The sequence below is a fragment of the Lycorma delicatula genome, chromosome 12 (assembly GCF_047948215.1).
Source record: "Lycorma delicatula isolate Av1 chromosome 12, ASM4794821v1, whole genome shotgun sequence".
Taxonomy (NCBI): domain Eukaryota; kingdom Metazoa; phylum Arthropoda; class Insecta; order Hemiptera; family Fulgoridae; genus Lycorma; species Lycorma delicatula.
In genome coordinates, this window is record NC_134466.1 from 31,444,948 (window position 1) to 31,463,182 (window position 18,235).

General features: G+C 31.7%; 1 protein-coding gene and 1 pseudogene across 1 annotated transcript in view; one reads left to right on the forward strand and one right to left on the reverse strand.

Annotated features, from left to right (window-relative positions):
* The first annotated feature begins 3,420 nt into the window (after positions 1-3,420).
* Positions 3,421-18,235, forward strand: part of LOC142333290 (ATP-binding cassette sub-family C member 4-like) — a 92,550-nt gene continuing 77,735 nt past the window's right edge. Inside the window, exons 1-3 of the mRNA XM_075380312.1 lie at positions 3,421-3,738; positions 10,420-10,607; positions 13,986-14,096. Of these exons, the coding sequence (XP_075236427.1) occupies positions 10,534-10,607; positions 13,986-14,096 (185 nt within the window). The 5' untranslated portion in view covers positions 3,421-3,738; positions 10,420-10,533. The remainder of the gene's footprint in view (positions 3,739-10,419; positions 10,608-13,985; positions 14,097-18,235) is intronic.
* On the reverse strand, positions 4,377-9,069 carry LOC142333385 (uncharacterized; annotated as a pseudogene).

Here is an 18,235-nt window from a genome sequence, read left to right on the forward strand (position 1 = left end):
TTGTATATAATTATGCACTTCACAGTTCCAGCGGCGTGGTGTTTGGCTGTTTTACACATGCGCACGTAGGAAGCTGCACGCAAGGCTGCAAGGGAGAGAGAACTGTCTCTCCCGCAGTGCCGACCCTGGCGTGCTGGTGGAAAGTAGTTTTTTTTTTCTCCGTGTCTGTTGTGCTTAAAAACCTTGTACCATATTCTTGAATGTGATAAGTATAGAATTAAATTATTATCCTGCTTCCAGTTATTCTATTTTATTCATTTTTTTTTCGGTTCTTTTATTTTACAGAAAACTTTAACCTTTTATACATGTTTGTTTCTTTTTACACAATTTGAAACAAAGGCTAAAACTTTTCTGGAGCAGCACCCTTATTAATTTTAGCTACGAGCCGCCACTGCTCTCAAGAAGTTTTTCGTTAATTAATACTAAAGGTGCTACTTTAGTATCCGGTCTACCATCACCATAATGTCTACCATTACAGTACCGGCGATCTACCGTACTATTGTGTATGCAATTGTACATTTAATTTTAATTAGACGAGGTTAACGAGCTAAGTGAGCGTCAAGTTAAGATTGGTTAAACCCACCGGGTTGGTCTAGTGTGAATTCGTCATCGCAAATCAGCTGATTTCGAAGTCGAGAGTTCTAAGGTTCAAATCCTAGTAAAGGCATTTACTTTTATACGGATTTGAATACTAGATGGTGGATACCGGTGTTCTTTGGTGGTTGGGTTTCGATTAACCACACATCTCAGGAATGGTTGACCTGTGACTGTACAAGACTACAGTTCATTTACATTCATAACATCATTCTCATTCATCCTCTGAAATAATACTTTACGGTGATTCCAGAGGCTAAACAGAAAAGAAAGGTTAAGTTTGGTTTGGTATGGTATGGTATCGTAGGAAGTTTATTCAGTACATGGAAATGACATTACCGACAGGATTTATAGCTTAATTACTGGAAACGACGTTATGGACTGGATTTATGGCTTAATTACTAGAAAAGAAAATAAATCATGGGAGCTGGAACCTTGAATTCAAGGGAGGTCCAATAGAATAGAATATAAGGAGAATATAGTAGGGAGGAAGAATATATTGTTAGAGACTCCTCGAATCATACAAGGTAAGAATGGAGAGTTAACAACCATGAGGAAATCCTAGGAAAATGATATTCAAGAGATTTTAGCTGCTTATTGTTTGGAGAAGGAAAGGCACTGGCAAAGATAGATCAAAAAGGAAGGTTCTGCCTGACAACCTCTACATTGAAATTGCAGTTAAATATGATTAGAAAAATTAATCCTAAGATAAATATTCCTTATAGATATGACTGACAATATTTTTAAACATTTTTACAGCACGCAACTCATTCATTAAACTTCGGTTTGAACGAATCAAAGATATTCAAAAACATTTCTGACGCATTTTCAAATACAGTTACAATTTATCTGCGTCAACTCTGACTTCCGTGAAAAGATAATGATATTCATCCATTTTTTGCAGTTTTCTGTTACTTAAAAATTCAGAAAGTATTTTGTTATGTTTTAACCACTACTTTATTGTTCACAGCTGCTCACTGTCATTACTAGTGTCACACGTTATGATAAGAATATTTAAAATTAAAATATTACCAACGTTCTTGGTGCCTCATTGGGTACGACTGAAACGGTGTAGATCACTTCCTCATAATGTTCTAGCAACCACCGCAAACTATGTCTCCATCTACAGCGGACTTGCTTTATCTTTATTCCAACGATGCTCAAGTTTATCGATAATCCAATTCTTCAAAATAGGCAGCAGATGTTTTGAAGTAAGTTCATCATTTCGCGTAAATATCTTTCCATCAAGCCACTTCTTAATATTTGGAAACAGATAATAGTCCGAAGGTGCTAAATCTCGTGAGTAGGAGGGGGTGATGGGAAAATTGTCGTAGCACAATTCGAATAATTTCTCTACCTCAGTAGAAGAAGAAAAATCAGATTCGTTGTCTAGGCGAAAAAGATCCCTCTTTTACTTCAAATGTGATTTATTTCCTCATTTAGATAATCCACAAAGATGCATAATACAACTCGATTATCGATTCACTCTTCTCAAGAAAGTCAACGGGATTAGACCACGACTCATCCCAAAACATAGTTTTGGAATGATCGTGATCACCTTCCATGCTCATTGAATTGTTTTTGCCTTCTTTGAAGCGAGTTCTTCGACTGCAACTCATTGTTTTCCCTATTCCCCGATTTCAAATTAGCCATAATGAATCCAAGTTTCATCAACTTTTATAAAATGATGCGTCAATTCCCGATTTAGATGAAACAGCCACAAAACTTGCTTAGAAATGTTTACTCGTTTACACTTTTGATTAATTGTGAGCAAATATGACACTAGTCTTGTAGACAGATTTCGCATGTGTAAATAATATTCATGTAATACAAGATGTTCTCATTCATTTGAGATTGTTACCTTAGCGATCCACGCGCTTTTAATATTCTACCCTCTATTACCACATCATGAATTTTTCAATATTCTATTCAGCTGAATCTAGATTACAAACGACGCTGAACCCCCGGAAGTGATTCAGTGTTGTTCGTGGTCATATGACCTATCCGAAAATAATCAAACCACTCGTAAACTGTTCTAATACATGGAGCTGACCCACCATAATATTTATCCGGTCCGCCATTAGTTTCGGGTGCGGTTTTGACTTTCAAAAAGTAATGTTTGATCACAACACGAAATTCTCTTTCACAGATCACTAAACGCTTTCCATTCTAGAATTTACTAAAATTCTCTTTCCATTTTTCACAGATCACTGTACTTGATCGACTCTAACGATTGCCAAAAACATAATTATAAATGTATTTGGTTGAAATTTGGTGTATGTTTCTAACGGAGGTGCAGCAAACTCAGAATGACCTCAAAATCTATTATGTGCCCCAACTCTTTACTTTACATGAACTTATTAAACACTCTTCCTAATATAGTAATATAAAAACAGCGATTGGATTGGAATAACGTTCAGAGATATGAGTTTTATACTCAAAATTACCGTGATTGAAACAAATTAAACCCGTTTCATACAGTCGTTCGTTTTACTAAATCGTAAATCTAAAACGCGCGCACTTTAATATTCAGTTACAGAATGTCGGGTTTTATTTAATTGTCCTCCAAATTAGTTTTTTAAAATTATTATTAAGAGTAGAATACAATTAAGAGTAGAGTGCAATTACAGGTTGTACTCTTACTTTTGAAAAAAAAATTAATTTTGTAACATGTGAAAAAACTTATCAACCTTGACAGGATTCGAACCCTGAACATTCTTGATGAAAGGCTAAAAAGACTACCATTATTTCATTAAGGTTACCAGATTTTGGTTACGGTGAAGTCAGTCGACTGGGGAGATATGGTCATCTCAAAATTTTACTCAAAGAGTGGAATAATATTTATTAATAATATTTTACTAACATATTTATATACTTTAATATTCCACTTAATTTTCCCTTTAAATTGCCTGTCGAGAATGAAGTCCTCGTGAGCCAGGGTTGCATAGTTTATAGGTTATGTAATAATTTTTTGATTTTTTTTTTCTACAGAATTTCCTCACCCGTATTTATTTTTTTCTGTTATTTCAAGTGTTTCTTAAAGTGTTATTTAAGATGATACTGATGATAATAAATAGGCTACTCCAGACAGTTTTTTACTATTTTAGATAGAGAACATTCTACCGGATAATGTAGCACTATTATGTGAGTAACCAAATTATAATATATATGGTATTTATAAAGAAAACACCTCTAATTATTAACTCTAAACAATTTAATTTGTAATATTAACAAATAAACTCTGAAACAAAGTAGATGTTACGTTTTGTTTACAAAATTAAGTACACGGTATTGATAAAATACGCCACAATATACATTCACCTTACATTCTTAATAATTTATAAAGCTGTATTTATGTATTTCATAAAGTAAGCAGGTTTATTACTTTTATGAATTATTAAATGTCGACTAAGTGAAAGTACTATGAAGTATCTATCAACATAGTCCATTTACTTCATTATTATTGTTATATATGTGGCTTGAAATTGAGATGAAATTAGTTTGACTGCATAATACTTAGTTAATATTAACTCTGGAACTCTGCACTTATTTTCTAAGAACACCAACCCTACTGCACTGGGGGTAATGGTGTCCAAAATTATAAAAAAACTGATTTACTTATTAGAAACCAATGTTTATTGAAATGAATATAAAAACTATTTAGTTTGGTTTTCCTAAATTATCTATAAAGTTATTTTACATTCGACTTTAACATTTTATTGTAAAAAAAAATAATTAAAAAAAATTAGTTTTTTTGACAAACTTTTGCAGTGTCTTACTTTTTAAGGTTTTTTACTAATTTTGTCTCTACAATTGGCACAAACTGATACGGCATGACTTTTGCATACATGTATTTTACACAAGGCACACTTAATAGTGGTTTTCGTCTACTTGGTTTGTGTACAGAAGCAGCACCTTACGGCCCTCCAATTGTCTGTTTCTGGCCGCATTGACACTTGAACCCCAAGTTGTTACACTATGGCAAGGCAGATTCCTCTTCAAAATGTAGGCATTTCTAATCGTTGTACCAATCAATGTCTCATTAGGTCTTCTGCGAGGGTAAAAATAAATTCAATCGTGGGTTCTGAAGTTTGTATAGACAAACATATTGTCCTTGTAGATAATGTATGCATTCAAACAAGCACTGTTCAGCATCCTATAAAAAAGGCATTGTGGCCATCTTATTATCTTCCTACTACAAGAGTACTGAGCAAACATTTGATCCAATAAATTAACTCCACCTTTAGTTTGATTATAGAAGTGGATGACCTTCGATAGCTTAGAATTCTTTTGCATGTAGTAACCTGGTTCATTTTGTACAGGAGGATTACATTCTTGTATTTTTTTTGGTGCAAAAGATACCATTGTAAGTTGTGTATTAAAAGCAAACATTGTTTTTCTGCTGTTATGGATTGTAACATTTCTGTTGTAATTTGAGATCTGTTTTTTTTGCAGTGTTCCAACCATTTTCAAGTTATGCTTACTGAGTATATCATTGAAAAGTGGCACAGAGCTGAACCAGCTATCTACTCTAATATTTCTTATACTGCCACAGATAGGTTCTGATAATTTCTTCAAAAAAATCTGGCTTCAAGTTGTCTTTCAGTATTCATTTTTCCCAATGTAAGGGATGGAATTGACCAAATATCCATTAGAGTTGCACAACATGACCAACTTTAAACCATATTTAGCTGGTTTGTTTGGAATATACATATGGCCCTCAGAATGCCAGGAGCTGTTCATCAATACAGCAGTAGACGCTAGGCATGTAGTCATGAATCTGTGCTAGAAGGTTAATATCTTTTCAAGCGACCTGAGTTAACTTGTCATCAAATCACAATCTACTAACCAAAAACTAAAACCTTGCCAATGGCATTACAATTTTTGTAATGTGAAGGCTCCTAGTTTTATGCTAACGAGTTTCTAGAGATGTGTGATTGTTATTTAGCACTTGAAAATAAATTATGTGCCCAATAGGGCTTTAATTTCTTTATCAGATGTATCTTTACTAAAACTGATCATTGTATTTTTCTTTTTGAAGTACTATTTCTTGATTTGTATAATTCACTATAGCATTAATTTTGATATCATTTATAAATAATCCAAACAAATTTGCAGCATATTTAACCAATAGCAACTCAGGCAGTTCAGAACCTCATTTAAAATTACGTTTCTTGTAGTTGTTTGGCTGGCTTTTTTGGAGGTTTTTTGACCATCCATATTTATTTTTCCCTAATAGTTGTTTTTTTCTAGGTATTTTTATCCATTCTGGTAAATTATTTGGTGTCTGCCGTACTTCATTTCCTCCTCTTCATTTCCTGTTATAGCTTTTTCTGCATTAGAAGTCCAAGGCTGTAAATTATCTTTTATAATCCTTTGTTTTTGTTTGTGAGTTGAATTTCTTTCTGGAGGAACTTCTTCATCTGCATCCTCTTCATCTGAAAGAGGGATATGTTCATCTTCCAAAGCACGGGGAGTAAAAATATCTGGCAAAACATCATCTTCAACTAAATCAGTTTCGTCTTAACCATCCAGATTGTCCTCAAAGTCATCTTGCTGATTTAGAACAAAATCTGGCTCTGATTTACACAGGTCAGCCACAATTTCATCATCATTGAGTACTTTATCCAATTTTGCCACATGAACACCAACAAAATTCAATAAGCAGCTAAAAATGACAAAAACAAAAAATATGCAATCCACAAAAAACTTATGTTAACACTACACTGGGGTGCTCAGTGCCTCAGAACTGGTTTATAGCAAATCTATAAACCAGGTGTGGCATTGCAGTTGTGATTAACATGGTTATACTGAAAGACTGTGAAGGACAAAGAAAAGTCATCGTGGTTGCAGGCAGTAAGGATTGCCAACACAAACCTACAGCAAAACGAAAATGCTTTGGGGCACCCAGGGCCCCATTATAGGATTCCAGGGTTAAGCTCTCTAAGCTTAAAAGTATTATAACTTTTAATATAAAACGAAGTCATTTATGAAATAAGAATAAAAGTTGTTAATTAGAGTAGTAAAATATACCTGTAGTATCATTTCTAAGACATCATTATTATTCTGACCCTCACAGTTGAGTGATAGTATTTCTCTGTTTCATCTTTAAAATTCTAGGTTTGAATCTCAATTAGGCTTGGTATATTTTGTATGCCACAAAATTCATCTTTCATATACAGAGTGATTCATGAAGAATGTAACAAACTTCCAGAATATGTTGTACTGGAGAAAGTAAAAAAGAAAGTTCACATAAACATAAGTTCAGAAACACTTCATTAGTAAGTGTCAGCTGGTGAAAGATTTTGCTCTGATTTCTGTCTTTGGTATAAGCCAGGCTGTAATTCTTGAGACCCAAATTAAGGGATAAATTTTGAGTTCTTATATGAAATCTCACCAGAAAAATTTAAAAAATAAATCTCAGAACTGTTTTTTAGTAGTTTTTGAGAAATTTGGTGGTAAAAGACAAAATATTGTGGTTGAAAAACTTACATATTTTATGTTTGGTATAAAATAACTTTGTTAAATTGGTAATAACCATATAAAGGTTTTAAACAAAACTTGTAGAGAACTTTAATCTGAGTATGAATGTTTAAATGGTGTGAATAAAGTCTACAGAAATTATACAGTCAAACATAACAATTTCTAAGTTTATTTAAGTGCAAAAGGTATCAAATGTGGAAAATTTTTAACTAGGTATTAAACAAAACAAAATTTGCAATATTAAAAGTAAAAGTATTAAATACCCATCTTGAATTAAAATATTTGTCTAGCAAAGGTAAAATAGTCAAAGAAAGCAACTCTAACTAATGGCTTTTGTTCCCTAGGTGCTTTCATATATCTTTATTAAAACTGAAAAAGGTTATACAACTTGCAGAATAAAAATTATTATGAATACTACTTTAAGTCGGTTAAGAAACCTGTTGGAATTATGGCAATTACGTATAAAATATAACCTGTTTTTCTGGTAGTGCACTTTTTAACTCCTTTATGTTATAAAAATTGAATGTATAAGTACATTAGAATTTTACTTGTGGTTTTAAGTATTTAAATTTTTTTTAAATTCTGCCTTCAGTGAAGTGGCCATAAATAAAAATTAAAAATAAAGAAATTTTGGCTGTCAGTCAAGATAAGAAATTTTTTTTATACAATGAATTATATGATGTATTTTAACATTATTCGGCTATCTATGTAGCTTTTTAATTTCAATTAGTAAGAGAACTGAAAAAGAGATATGAAGGAAAGAATAATTTCCATTAATAGGCTAAGAATCTACTGTATGATAAAAAAGAGTACAATGCATTCCCTTCATGATGAAATAGTTGTGACATGCAAGATGATACTTTTTATGTGGCTCTTCTATGAAAAATCTTATTTAATTGGCAGAGAGGAGTTACATATGTATGTTAATATTTTTATCTTATCACCAACAAATAATTGGTGTTTTTTATTTAGACTGCTTTGTACCTAAGAGGTAGGTAACACGTGTATTAATAGAAATGAGAAGTAGTATTATTTGTGAGAGTGTGGTAGTTATCTAAAGTACAGCTGAATCGATTCAGTTGTAAAGTTACTAACTTTTATAAGACTTATAATTTGATAACAGCATTGTGTTTTGACAAATAGTTATCAATTTTTGATAATTAACAAATTACTTATCAAACAGTGATACATACTTTTTGAAGCAACCTATGTGTGTTTCAGCAATTTGTTTACACAGAATGTTCAATAAATCCATTCATTATACATTGATTAAAATCAAGATTTAACTTACGGGAGAAATTTTAATGATAGCATATTTCATTTTTAAATGAAACATAAAATAATTTAAATTATTTATTTTTATCATTAAAACTGTTAAGTTAAAAATAAAGATTAATCAGGGGTTTTAAAATCTCTTGTGTCTATAACAAAATTAGTGATTAAATGATTTTAAACGAAAATAGTAGTACGTAGTAAAAATTTAATTTAAAATAGTAGTGCTGTCAGCATGGGAGGTAGATAATAGTTTTTATTTTCTCATTTTAAATTCAGCCATACAGATGAATGCAAGATTTATACTTTTTACCAAGTTAACGTGAAGTGATTGTACCCTTTATCCTAATAATAAAGAAGTTATTTTCGACTGAGAATATGAAATTAATTAATTTGCTTCGGTTTATAAAAAGTTGTTTTTAGATTATAAAAAGATATATAAGTACATATGATGTTACACCAAATGAGGGAAAATCTCATTTGTTTATGCTTAATTCAGTTCAAGTAGCCTATATTGTAGTGTACAGTATTTATTTATTTTTTTGGGGGTTTGTTGTCGCCTGCTGTTAACCACACTTAGTATGTGTTTGTTTCTTTTTCTTCTATTCCCACTACTTCCTCATCTTTCATCTTGGGCTATTTTCTTTCTTCTGACCAGGTGCTCAATTCAGTTTTCTTTTTCTTTGCACAGTCTTGGAAACTCTTGGTATTTGTAACCATTCCTCTCTACTGTTATGTGGTGTTAGTCGCTTCCAGATATGTGTTCTTCCATGTCTTGACTACCTCCTTATACCAGTTTGTTTATGTCTTTTTATTTTTTATATATCTTTTAAGCTAGCTTCTTAACAAAACAATAACAAAATATTTGTTATTGTTTTGATTTTATATATAAACTGTGCATTGTTAGTAATTAAACACTATGCTATTATAATAATTTTAACACAAAATTTTTTAAATTATAAAATAAGTTAAAAGGTTAATGTATAAATATCAATTACGTAAAAGTAATACAGTATATTTTTAACTGTTGTTTTTTAAACTGTTGAAATCTGTTGATCAGTATCTGAAGACAGTTCATTAAAATGTTTTGGAATGTATTAAATCTCAAATTATTGTCACTACCATTTATTATAATACATAGTAATATATTATTATTTTTAGGTGCAATTAAATAAATTGTTTTAATTTAGTAAGTGAATGTATTACATTGTTTTTAAAATAATTATATCTGTATGCTTCTATTAAAAATAAACTTCAGCAGCCTGATTTATAAAACATTAATGTTTTTATCATACATTATCAAAGCAAGCCCATAACTATACTCGTTATGTTTCAATTACCAGTTTTTTTTTTTTTTTATAATGTAAATGATCATATACATATCTTATGAACTTACAATTACAGTGAGCATAAACTAAATTATAATTACATCTTCAAAATAGAAAAAAGTGTGAACTAATGTAAAATTGAAACACTCACAGCGATATTTAAGAAATCAGTTTTGTATAGATCATCAAAGTAAAAATAATGTTAGGGGTTCAGTTTCATTAAATTCTATTGGCATTTATTAATGACTGATGAGTATAGTAGTGAATGAATTTTAACAATTAAAAAAGAAAGTGGAGATCTCTGGGAAAAAATCATTTAGTAGTCTCCTTTTTTTGTTCTTATAGTTATATATTCTTAGAATGTAATATTTATATTATAGTCTGAATTTGTGTAAATGACTATATGAGTGCAGTTGAAAAACAAAAGAAAGTGAAAACAAAATATGTTTTTTGATTTTCACAAAATTTGTTTTAAAAATTACAGCTGTCATTTTTTAAATAAATTTGTGAAAATCAAAAAAAAAATATTGTTTTTATTTTATTTTTGTTATGATAGATTTTCATCAAGTAAAGGCTTTATTCATCAACTATACAGTTATTAAATTACTTTTTTTCTATCAAAAATGATAAACTACTATTATTTCACTGGTTTATTAAATGGCCTTGTGTATGTAATCTCACATGTATGAATTTGCGGTTAATTAATAAGTATGTACTTGTAATATTGTGAAATTCCTTGCAGGTTTATAGTACTGTTTATCTACATGTCACTTCAGTTTTCATTTGAACATTGAATTGCACAGTATTAGATTATTTTTTAGATCAGTAGAGGTAATGTTAGTTTATTACTTCCAATATGGATGCATCAAATAGAAAATCACCTGATAATCCTAAAGAACAAGCATCTTTTATTTCTTCATTATTTTTTATGTAAGTGTTTGTATAAAAAAATTATCTAACATTTATTAATAGTTATTGAGTGATGAGTCTTGCAGATGAATAGCGCTAACCTTCTTTTGCTGGAGATTCGTAGCTCAATTCTTAATCAGACTAGTTATATTTTAATTTTACTGAACCTTGATACCGTTCTTGATATCTAATCAACATTTGGTTGTGATTAACAATATATCCTTGTGTTGTAATCCAACTAAATGATTCAGACAAATCTCCAAATATTTTTAAGTAAAAGGGTTACTCCAAAGCAAAACTTTTCAGGAAAGATTCTATTAAAATACAAAGATAACATACACAATGATAACCCAACAAACCCAGTTAATAGATAAATTAAACACCAGTGGCTGTGCTAAGTATTATAGTGGGTTGATTATATGTACATCCTCGGCTACAAACAATGCATAAAAGTACTTCCCTCCTATAGTATTTACCTTTTTAAATATCTCGAAGTAACTGGATATAAATACAGTTGTACTGAACACAAAATGCAAATTTTACATGTGGCATGTTAAAAGTTCAGCTTGGTTAAAAAATATGGAATTTACTGATAGTAGATTTCGCAAAACAATATATTGACCTCTCAGCACTCTATGGTTTGTTCCACATAACACATTTTCATATATTGCTTGATGATGTCCACAACAAGTAACAGGTTTAATTTATATCACTCCCCCATTTGATTTTTTTGTATACTGAAGTATTTTAATTTTATATTATTGACAACAAGGAAAAGATATTGGTTGTGTGTATGTGTGTGTGTGCGCGCGTGTGTGTGTAATGCTAAAGAAATATTTTTGCACTGATTTTTGCTATAGTGGTCAAATGAGAGATAAGGAGAGAGGAATTAGAGGACAAAATTGGGGTGGCTATATAAGTTTTTCAACCTGAGATTTTTTTTTTATCATTGGTCTTATAAATGCATCTTCAATGGCTTATAAGAAAGTTGTTGTGAAGCCCAGAAAATTGGAGTTGAACCTGCTTTTTTAAATATCAAATAAATATGTACTTTGTTAAATTGCCAATTAATAAATAAATAAAACTTTATAACAAAATTCATTGAGAATCTAATTCTGATAAAATTGATGCAAACAAATCAAAATTTAAGAAGAATAAATTTACATTTTGACTTTTGAGGGTGAGAAGTTTGACTTTCATTTAAAGGACAGGTCAACTAAAATTACAAGAAAAATGATCTTATTAAACCAAAACAAAAATCTTTTTGATATTCAAAGAAAAATGCAATGATTAAACTAAATAAAAACAATACAGCTTAAAAGAGAATTTTAAGTATAATTACAAAAATGTTCAATATGTGCTGTGTTACTGCACAACAATCCTTGTGGTCTAAAATTCTTTAGGTGATTTTTGGGATCCAGCTTTAAAATGTTTTTGGGTCAAACACATATTAAACCAATTATTTTGACCCATAATTTTGTTTAAGCATTTCAGTATAGGTTTATATTTACTATAGGAACAAAAATTTGGGGAAACATTTTGCCAGTTTAAGGTTGAAAACGAAGCGTTTTCTGACTTATGTTTGTGTGAAATTTTTTATTTATTCTCAGCAGTGGATCATATTATTAGTGTTGGCATTGTTAGTCTTGTGAAATCCACTGGTTTGTTCTTAGTATGATTTGAATGTCCTGTTGTAAATGTGTACAGGGAATTTTTGTTGTATAATAAGCATACTGACTTAAGTGCCTATTCGTTGAATTTGGTTTTATTATTCTCTCTAATGTAAAAATAAAATTTTTATGATCAAATTTTTTTAAAGTTTTATTTCTATTTTCTTAAATTCTGCATCATTTAAAAGCAATGATTTCTAAAAATTGTATTTCTTCTTGTTTGAGTCAGTGAACATTTGGTTGGATAACTTTTTTTTATTTTGAGGGCCATCAAGAAAATAAAGAATGTTTAGCTGTAAGTTTAAAAAAAAATAATAAAAATATTTATTTGCTACAACAAAGTTTTTTCTTGTGTACAGGTAAAATGTAAAGCATATAATCTAATAGTAAAGTAAGATGTAATCTAGTACAATTGAACACGTCCAGAGAAGATTGCATATATTTCTTTTTATTTTTGAAAATTTTTGTTTATTTGAATATAATGTTCAGTCAAAGTCGGCAGTATTATTTTGAAGGAAAGTATGGTAAATTTTCTTCAAAACTTTATTCTGTGCAGCCCCCAAAAATATTGTAGGCTTAGAAATAGAGAATCTGATCCTGCTCAAATGAAACTGATCATGGAAAAAATCCCCCATGAGATTCATTAATAATTTTGCTGTAAGTAATTTATTTTACTTAAAAATAATAAAAATATTTATTTGTTACTACAAATTTTTTGCTACATAGTTGCATTATTAAAAAAACACAAATAATATTGTGAAACCTGTTTGACAGTAAGCAGGATCATTTGTTTTTTATTGTAAAACAGCCTAATTAATGTTTCAAAATAAACCTTTGAATTAATTGTTTTTCCATGTGGTATGAAATCAACAAGTAATGTCTTTCTGATCTCAGAAATGGTTAGTCACTCTTTCTGTGCTAAAGTTTTTTTGACTATGAGTTTTGAATTTTTTTTAAGGAATTTTTGAATGATGATTTTCCATTGATTGTTATTTATATTGAATACCTTTATCATAAGCCCATGATTCAATAATATAATTAGGAATTCCGTGGGCCTTTCACTTTTTTCTGCTGCATGTATGTTTTATATATTTTTTCACCTTCTTTCAACAGTAATCAAGGCACTCAAGATGTTTCAGAAGGCACTAACAGTTTCAGGTAAAAGATACTTTGAAACCTGAGTAAATGATCTATATAATAGATCATTTACAATCATAATTTAAAACATCATCATAAATCAGATCATTTAAAACTAGATCACACTTTAAATTGTACATTCAATAGGATTTTAATTTTTTCATGCATATTAAATGCTTACGAAACAGCATTAATATTCATAGTCACAAAACTTAGTCAAATTAAGCTAATGCAACAAGCAACTGACTGATTTTCCGTTCTTGGTAATAGATCCCTTGTCTGAGGTCAATGCACTAATGTACTTTTTATGCTGTATAGTCCTTGTACTTTTTAATTGCATTACTTTTCTTTCATTCCACATTAACTGCATTATTATCAAACATTTAAAGACAGCTTGTCTTCCAGCTTTTCAACATACTGGACATTTTCTTTTATATTTTATATTTTCAATTATTTAAAATTAATAATGAAAACTCAAATCCATGGTTGTTCTGTCATCTTGGATAATCAAGATGATAGATAAGAAAGAATGTTATTGTATTTTGTCACATTATAATACTTATGCCATGTTTACTAATTTCTTATTTTTCAGATGGACCTATAAAATACTTAGAGATGGTTATCGTAGAGTTTTTGATACAGAAGATATTTGTAAGCCTTTAAATGAAGATTTTTCAAATGTTCTTGGAGATAGAATAGAAAAGTAAGTTAATTTGCACAAGACCAATGCACAGAAATTAGATGTATGGAATACAGTGATGTTATTGAAAATTATAAATTTTATTTGGGAATAGATATGCTGTGAAGTATATTAATTAGTCGCAGCATTTCTTTTTTCATGCTATTTCACTTAGCTCGGATATCTGGATTTAAAAGATGTACTTTCAATTTTGTGTAAATCCTGGGTGTACAAAAAAAAGAATATCAATGTTTTAAAGCGGTTTAATATCTTTTAACTTTAACTTAAGTGATGAATCTCAAAGAAAATAAAAATCTTACAGTTTTTCCCTAGAAGTGTTCAATGTGAGCATTTTTCATTACACAACACATCCAACCAATAAGAAAGTTCATCCTATACTTTAGCATGTGTAGAGTAATAGAATTGCTGCTGCAATCCTTTGCTTCAAATCGCATAGATCACTAGCTAGCAGAAACACATACATAAGATCCTTTATAAAACCCTTAAGGAATAATTGCATGAAGTCAGATTGGGTGATTGTGGAGGCTATTAAAAATTATATTTGAACAAAATAACTTTGTTAAATGGTTAATAAACACTGGGTCTTGTACACTTTATGGGAAAATATATGGCATTGTTAAATAATGACATGTACATACTATTCCATTAACTGTCCATTTAACTAAGTTATTTTACACCAAATATAACATAGTGTCATTCCCAATCTTTTGTGTTTTAATGCTAATTTCTTTAAAATTACTAAAAATACTGTTCTGGGATTATTTTTTCAAATTTTCAGGTTAGATTTCATATAAGATCACTAAATTTACCCCTTAATTTGGGTCTCAAGAATTACAGTCTGGCTCAATTTTATTGAAGGTGCAGAAATCAGAATGAAAGCTTTTATCAGCTGACGCTAATGAAATATTTATGAACTTATTATTGGTGTTTATTATCATGGAGTAGAACATAACTTGAACATATTTTACATTCTTTGTGTATAATCTGCATATATGTATATATATATATATATATATATATATATATATTTATATTCCTAAAAACTTTTTTTGCATTAGTGGAGGGGAAAGCTCAGTCAGCCATCGTATGCTCGAACTTATGTTAGTGTTAGACTCTTCCCAACCCCCAACTAAAGCCCCTCCCCATATTACAACATACCCCAATCCTTGCCTTGTCGGCATTACTCAGGAGCATGTTGTAGATGTTATGGGCTTTCATGTATGACAGAATTATATGGATTTATCTTGCTTCCTCAAAAATTCAGGATAATTGTTAGTGTTTTCCTGTGCTTCCTGTACTTCCTGTACTTCAATCTTCCACTGGAGTACCATGGACACCACCACATCCACTAGAAACCCTGGTAGACCCCTAGCCATTAGTCTCACAGGCTATCTGTACTTTCTAAACAGCAATTAACTGCACTACAGCTGCGGGACTTCCATATTCAGCATAACTGTAAGGATTTGCCATGTTTCCTTAAAATTCAGGATAATTAGTAGGATTTTCTCGTGCTTCCTTCAGCATAATTATAGGGATTTTCTGTACTTCTTCAAGATTTCAGAATAATTAGAAAGTTTTCCCATGATTCCTTACATCACATATCTTCTGCCCTACACACAGGTAACTACCTTTCTTGTGCCCTTCCTTACCACAATCCTAACAACTGAATGGTACCTTGCTGTAGTCTTTATAATGCCTTCTTGGCTGCAATTAAAGCAAGTTTTAGTTTAATCAGGTGCTATGTTCCTTGCAGCTGTATGCCCACTGGACCAACTCCTGTAGCACCTATCCACTCAGTGGCTTATCATAATTTTTCCAGTAGGCTACCTAACCTACTCGCACTCTACTCTTCTTCAACAGTGCTTCTGCTTGTTTGGTGGGAAGGATGACTGTAGTCTTCTTGATGCTACCATAGGCCAGCCTCATCGATAAGACCCTGCACACCTTCCTCCTTTGGCACTTCCAAAAAGTGAGACTCCTCCTCACCTAATCTGCTGTTTTTAATTTGTCTACCTCCTTGACTAGGACATAAAAATTCCTGTCTTGACTTCCTCTAAAGGATACGTTGATTGCTGGCACACTCTGCTGTATTTTTTCTTGAGGGTTTCAGCGCCCTCATCTGTAGGCCTTTTTTTTCTTTTTCCTGTTTAGCCTCTGGTAATTACCTTTCAGATAATACTTCAGAGGATCAATGAGGATGATATGTATGAGTATAAATGAAGTGTAGTCTTGTACAGTCTCAGTTTGACCATTTCTGAGGTGTATGGTTAATTGAAACCTAACCACCAAAGAACATTATCTACGATCTAGTATTCAAATCCATGTAAAAATAACTGACTTTACTAGGACTTGAACGCTGGAACTCTCGACTTCCAAATCAGCAGATTTGAGAAGATGCATTCACCACTAGACCAACCTGGTGGGTTCATCCACAGGCCTAACTCCTCTTATCTGCACTTCCTCTTTCAATCCCTTTTCACAGAAAAACCCAAAAGCCCATCCATTCCCGTGCCATTTTTAGTGACTTTCAACAAATTGGCATAGGTCCTTTAAATATGATTGTCTTTGAAGGCTTGCCTGGGATCCTCATTCTTTGTTCTTCGGTTCTTAGTCAATCCTGTTCAAGGGATACTTTAGTATACATATCGTATTTTCTCCCCAGATACTTTGGTAGTCATCTCAAATATAAACCTCATTTTTTATCAGCAGCTCTAAAAATAACATTTTAAATAACAGTCTCTTTAAGCTGAAATAACCACCTCAAATAATTCTTAATATCATCAATGATCTTTGCATCACCCTGTGGAAACTCAATTACAATTGAGTAGATGGTTCTGTCCATTACATCTAACTCCTTGCCCAACAATACTTTGGCTGAGTAGTAGTTTTTATTAGCCATATTATTACTAGCCAAAAGTAGACCACTTTTGAGTTTCTTTTTGATGATAAGTTGCCAAATAGTCGGTGCATTCTCACAGACCTTTGTTGAGAAAGCACTATTGCCATATTATACAATATGACAACGTTGGCCTTTTTGTTAATAAACGATTCACTCCTCTCATTGGTATATAAAGATCTTTCAGCCACTTCTTCACAATTTCAGCAATTTCCTCATCCTCAACAACCTTTTCAAGAAATTTAAGAATAGACATATATTCACTCCTTTTGTCTGTCTGACAGGCAACATCTTTCTGTGGTCTCTTGTCAGTCAAAATCATAACATCGTTATCCGTTTGACATGCAATTCTAATAATGGTTTCTTCACACTTGAAGTGTTGGCATGTTTTTTGTTTTTTTTCCCTGCTCGTCTGGGTTGGTTCGACTGTTGGGTATAACTCCAACCATTGGAGTTTCCATTACTCAGATGAGCTTCCCCACCAACTGGCAGTGCATCTGACATGGCAGGTTAGCTCACTGGTCGGATCTTTTTTTTTTATTTTACTCACTCTAATGGGTGCACTGAAGCAGCCATTAGAGCGGCCAATACCTCCCCTGGTATTGGGTCTTTTCTCATTTCCCATCCTGATTTCCCCTGAAGTCCCCAGCCGTTCATTGGTGTTGACACACCTGAGCATGCCAGAACTCACAAGTGGAGCTATCCTCCCAACCCTACTCTAGAAACCCCTGTTTCTACCTTCCTGGTCCTTTAATCCCAACACCGCAGATGTGAATTCCTCCACCAAACTCCACTGTTCAGATGATGATAACATATATTTTATCAAGTTATTGGGTGACAACCCTGTTGTTCTGGCTTGTGACTGCTGAACCTCCCACTTTGTACTACAGAAAATAATATGTTCTACTGTATCTTCCTCCGTGCAAAGCATACAATTGGGGAGTACCCGCCTCCCTATTCTGTTCAGGTAAACCTCAAAGTTACCTCAAGCATCTGAGATATATAAAAGTTTATCTCTCCATGCCTTCTGTTTGTCTATGCGTTAGATTAGGAATTACTCTTTTGGTCCATAGCGAGATTTCTCCTGTTCTCCATCTGTCACCCCAGCTAGACGTGGTCTTTGTTCTCACTTCCAATTTACTCACACCTTTGTATATTTCTGTCCTTTCCACCACTTGCAGATCTATTGATGGTACTGAAGCAAGAACACACACTGCTTCATAGGACACAGTGCAGTACGCAGATG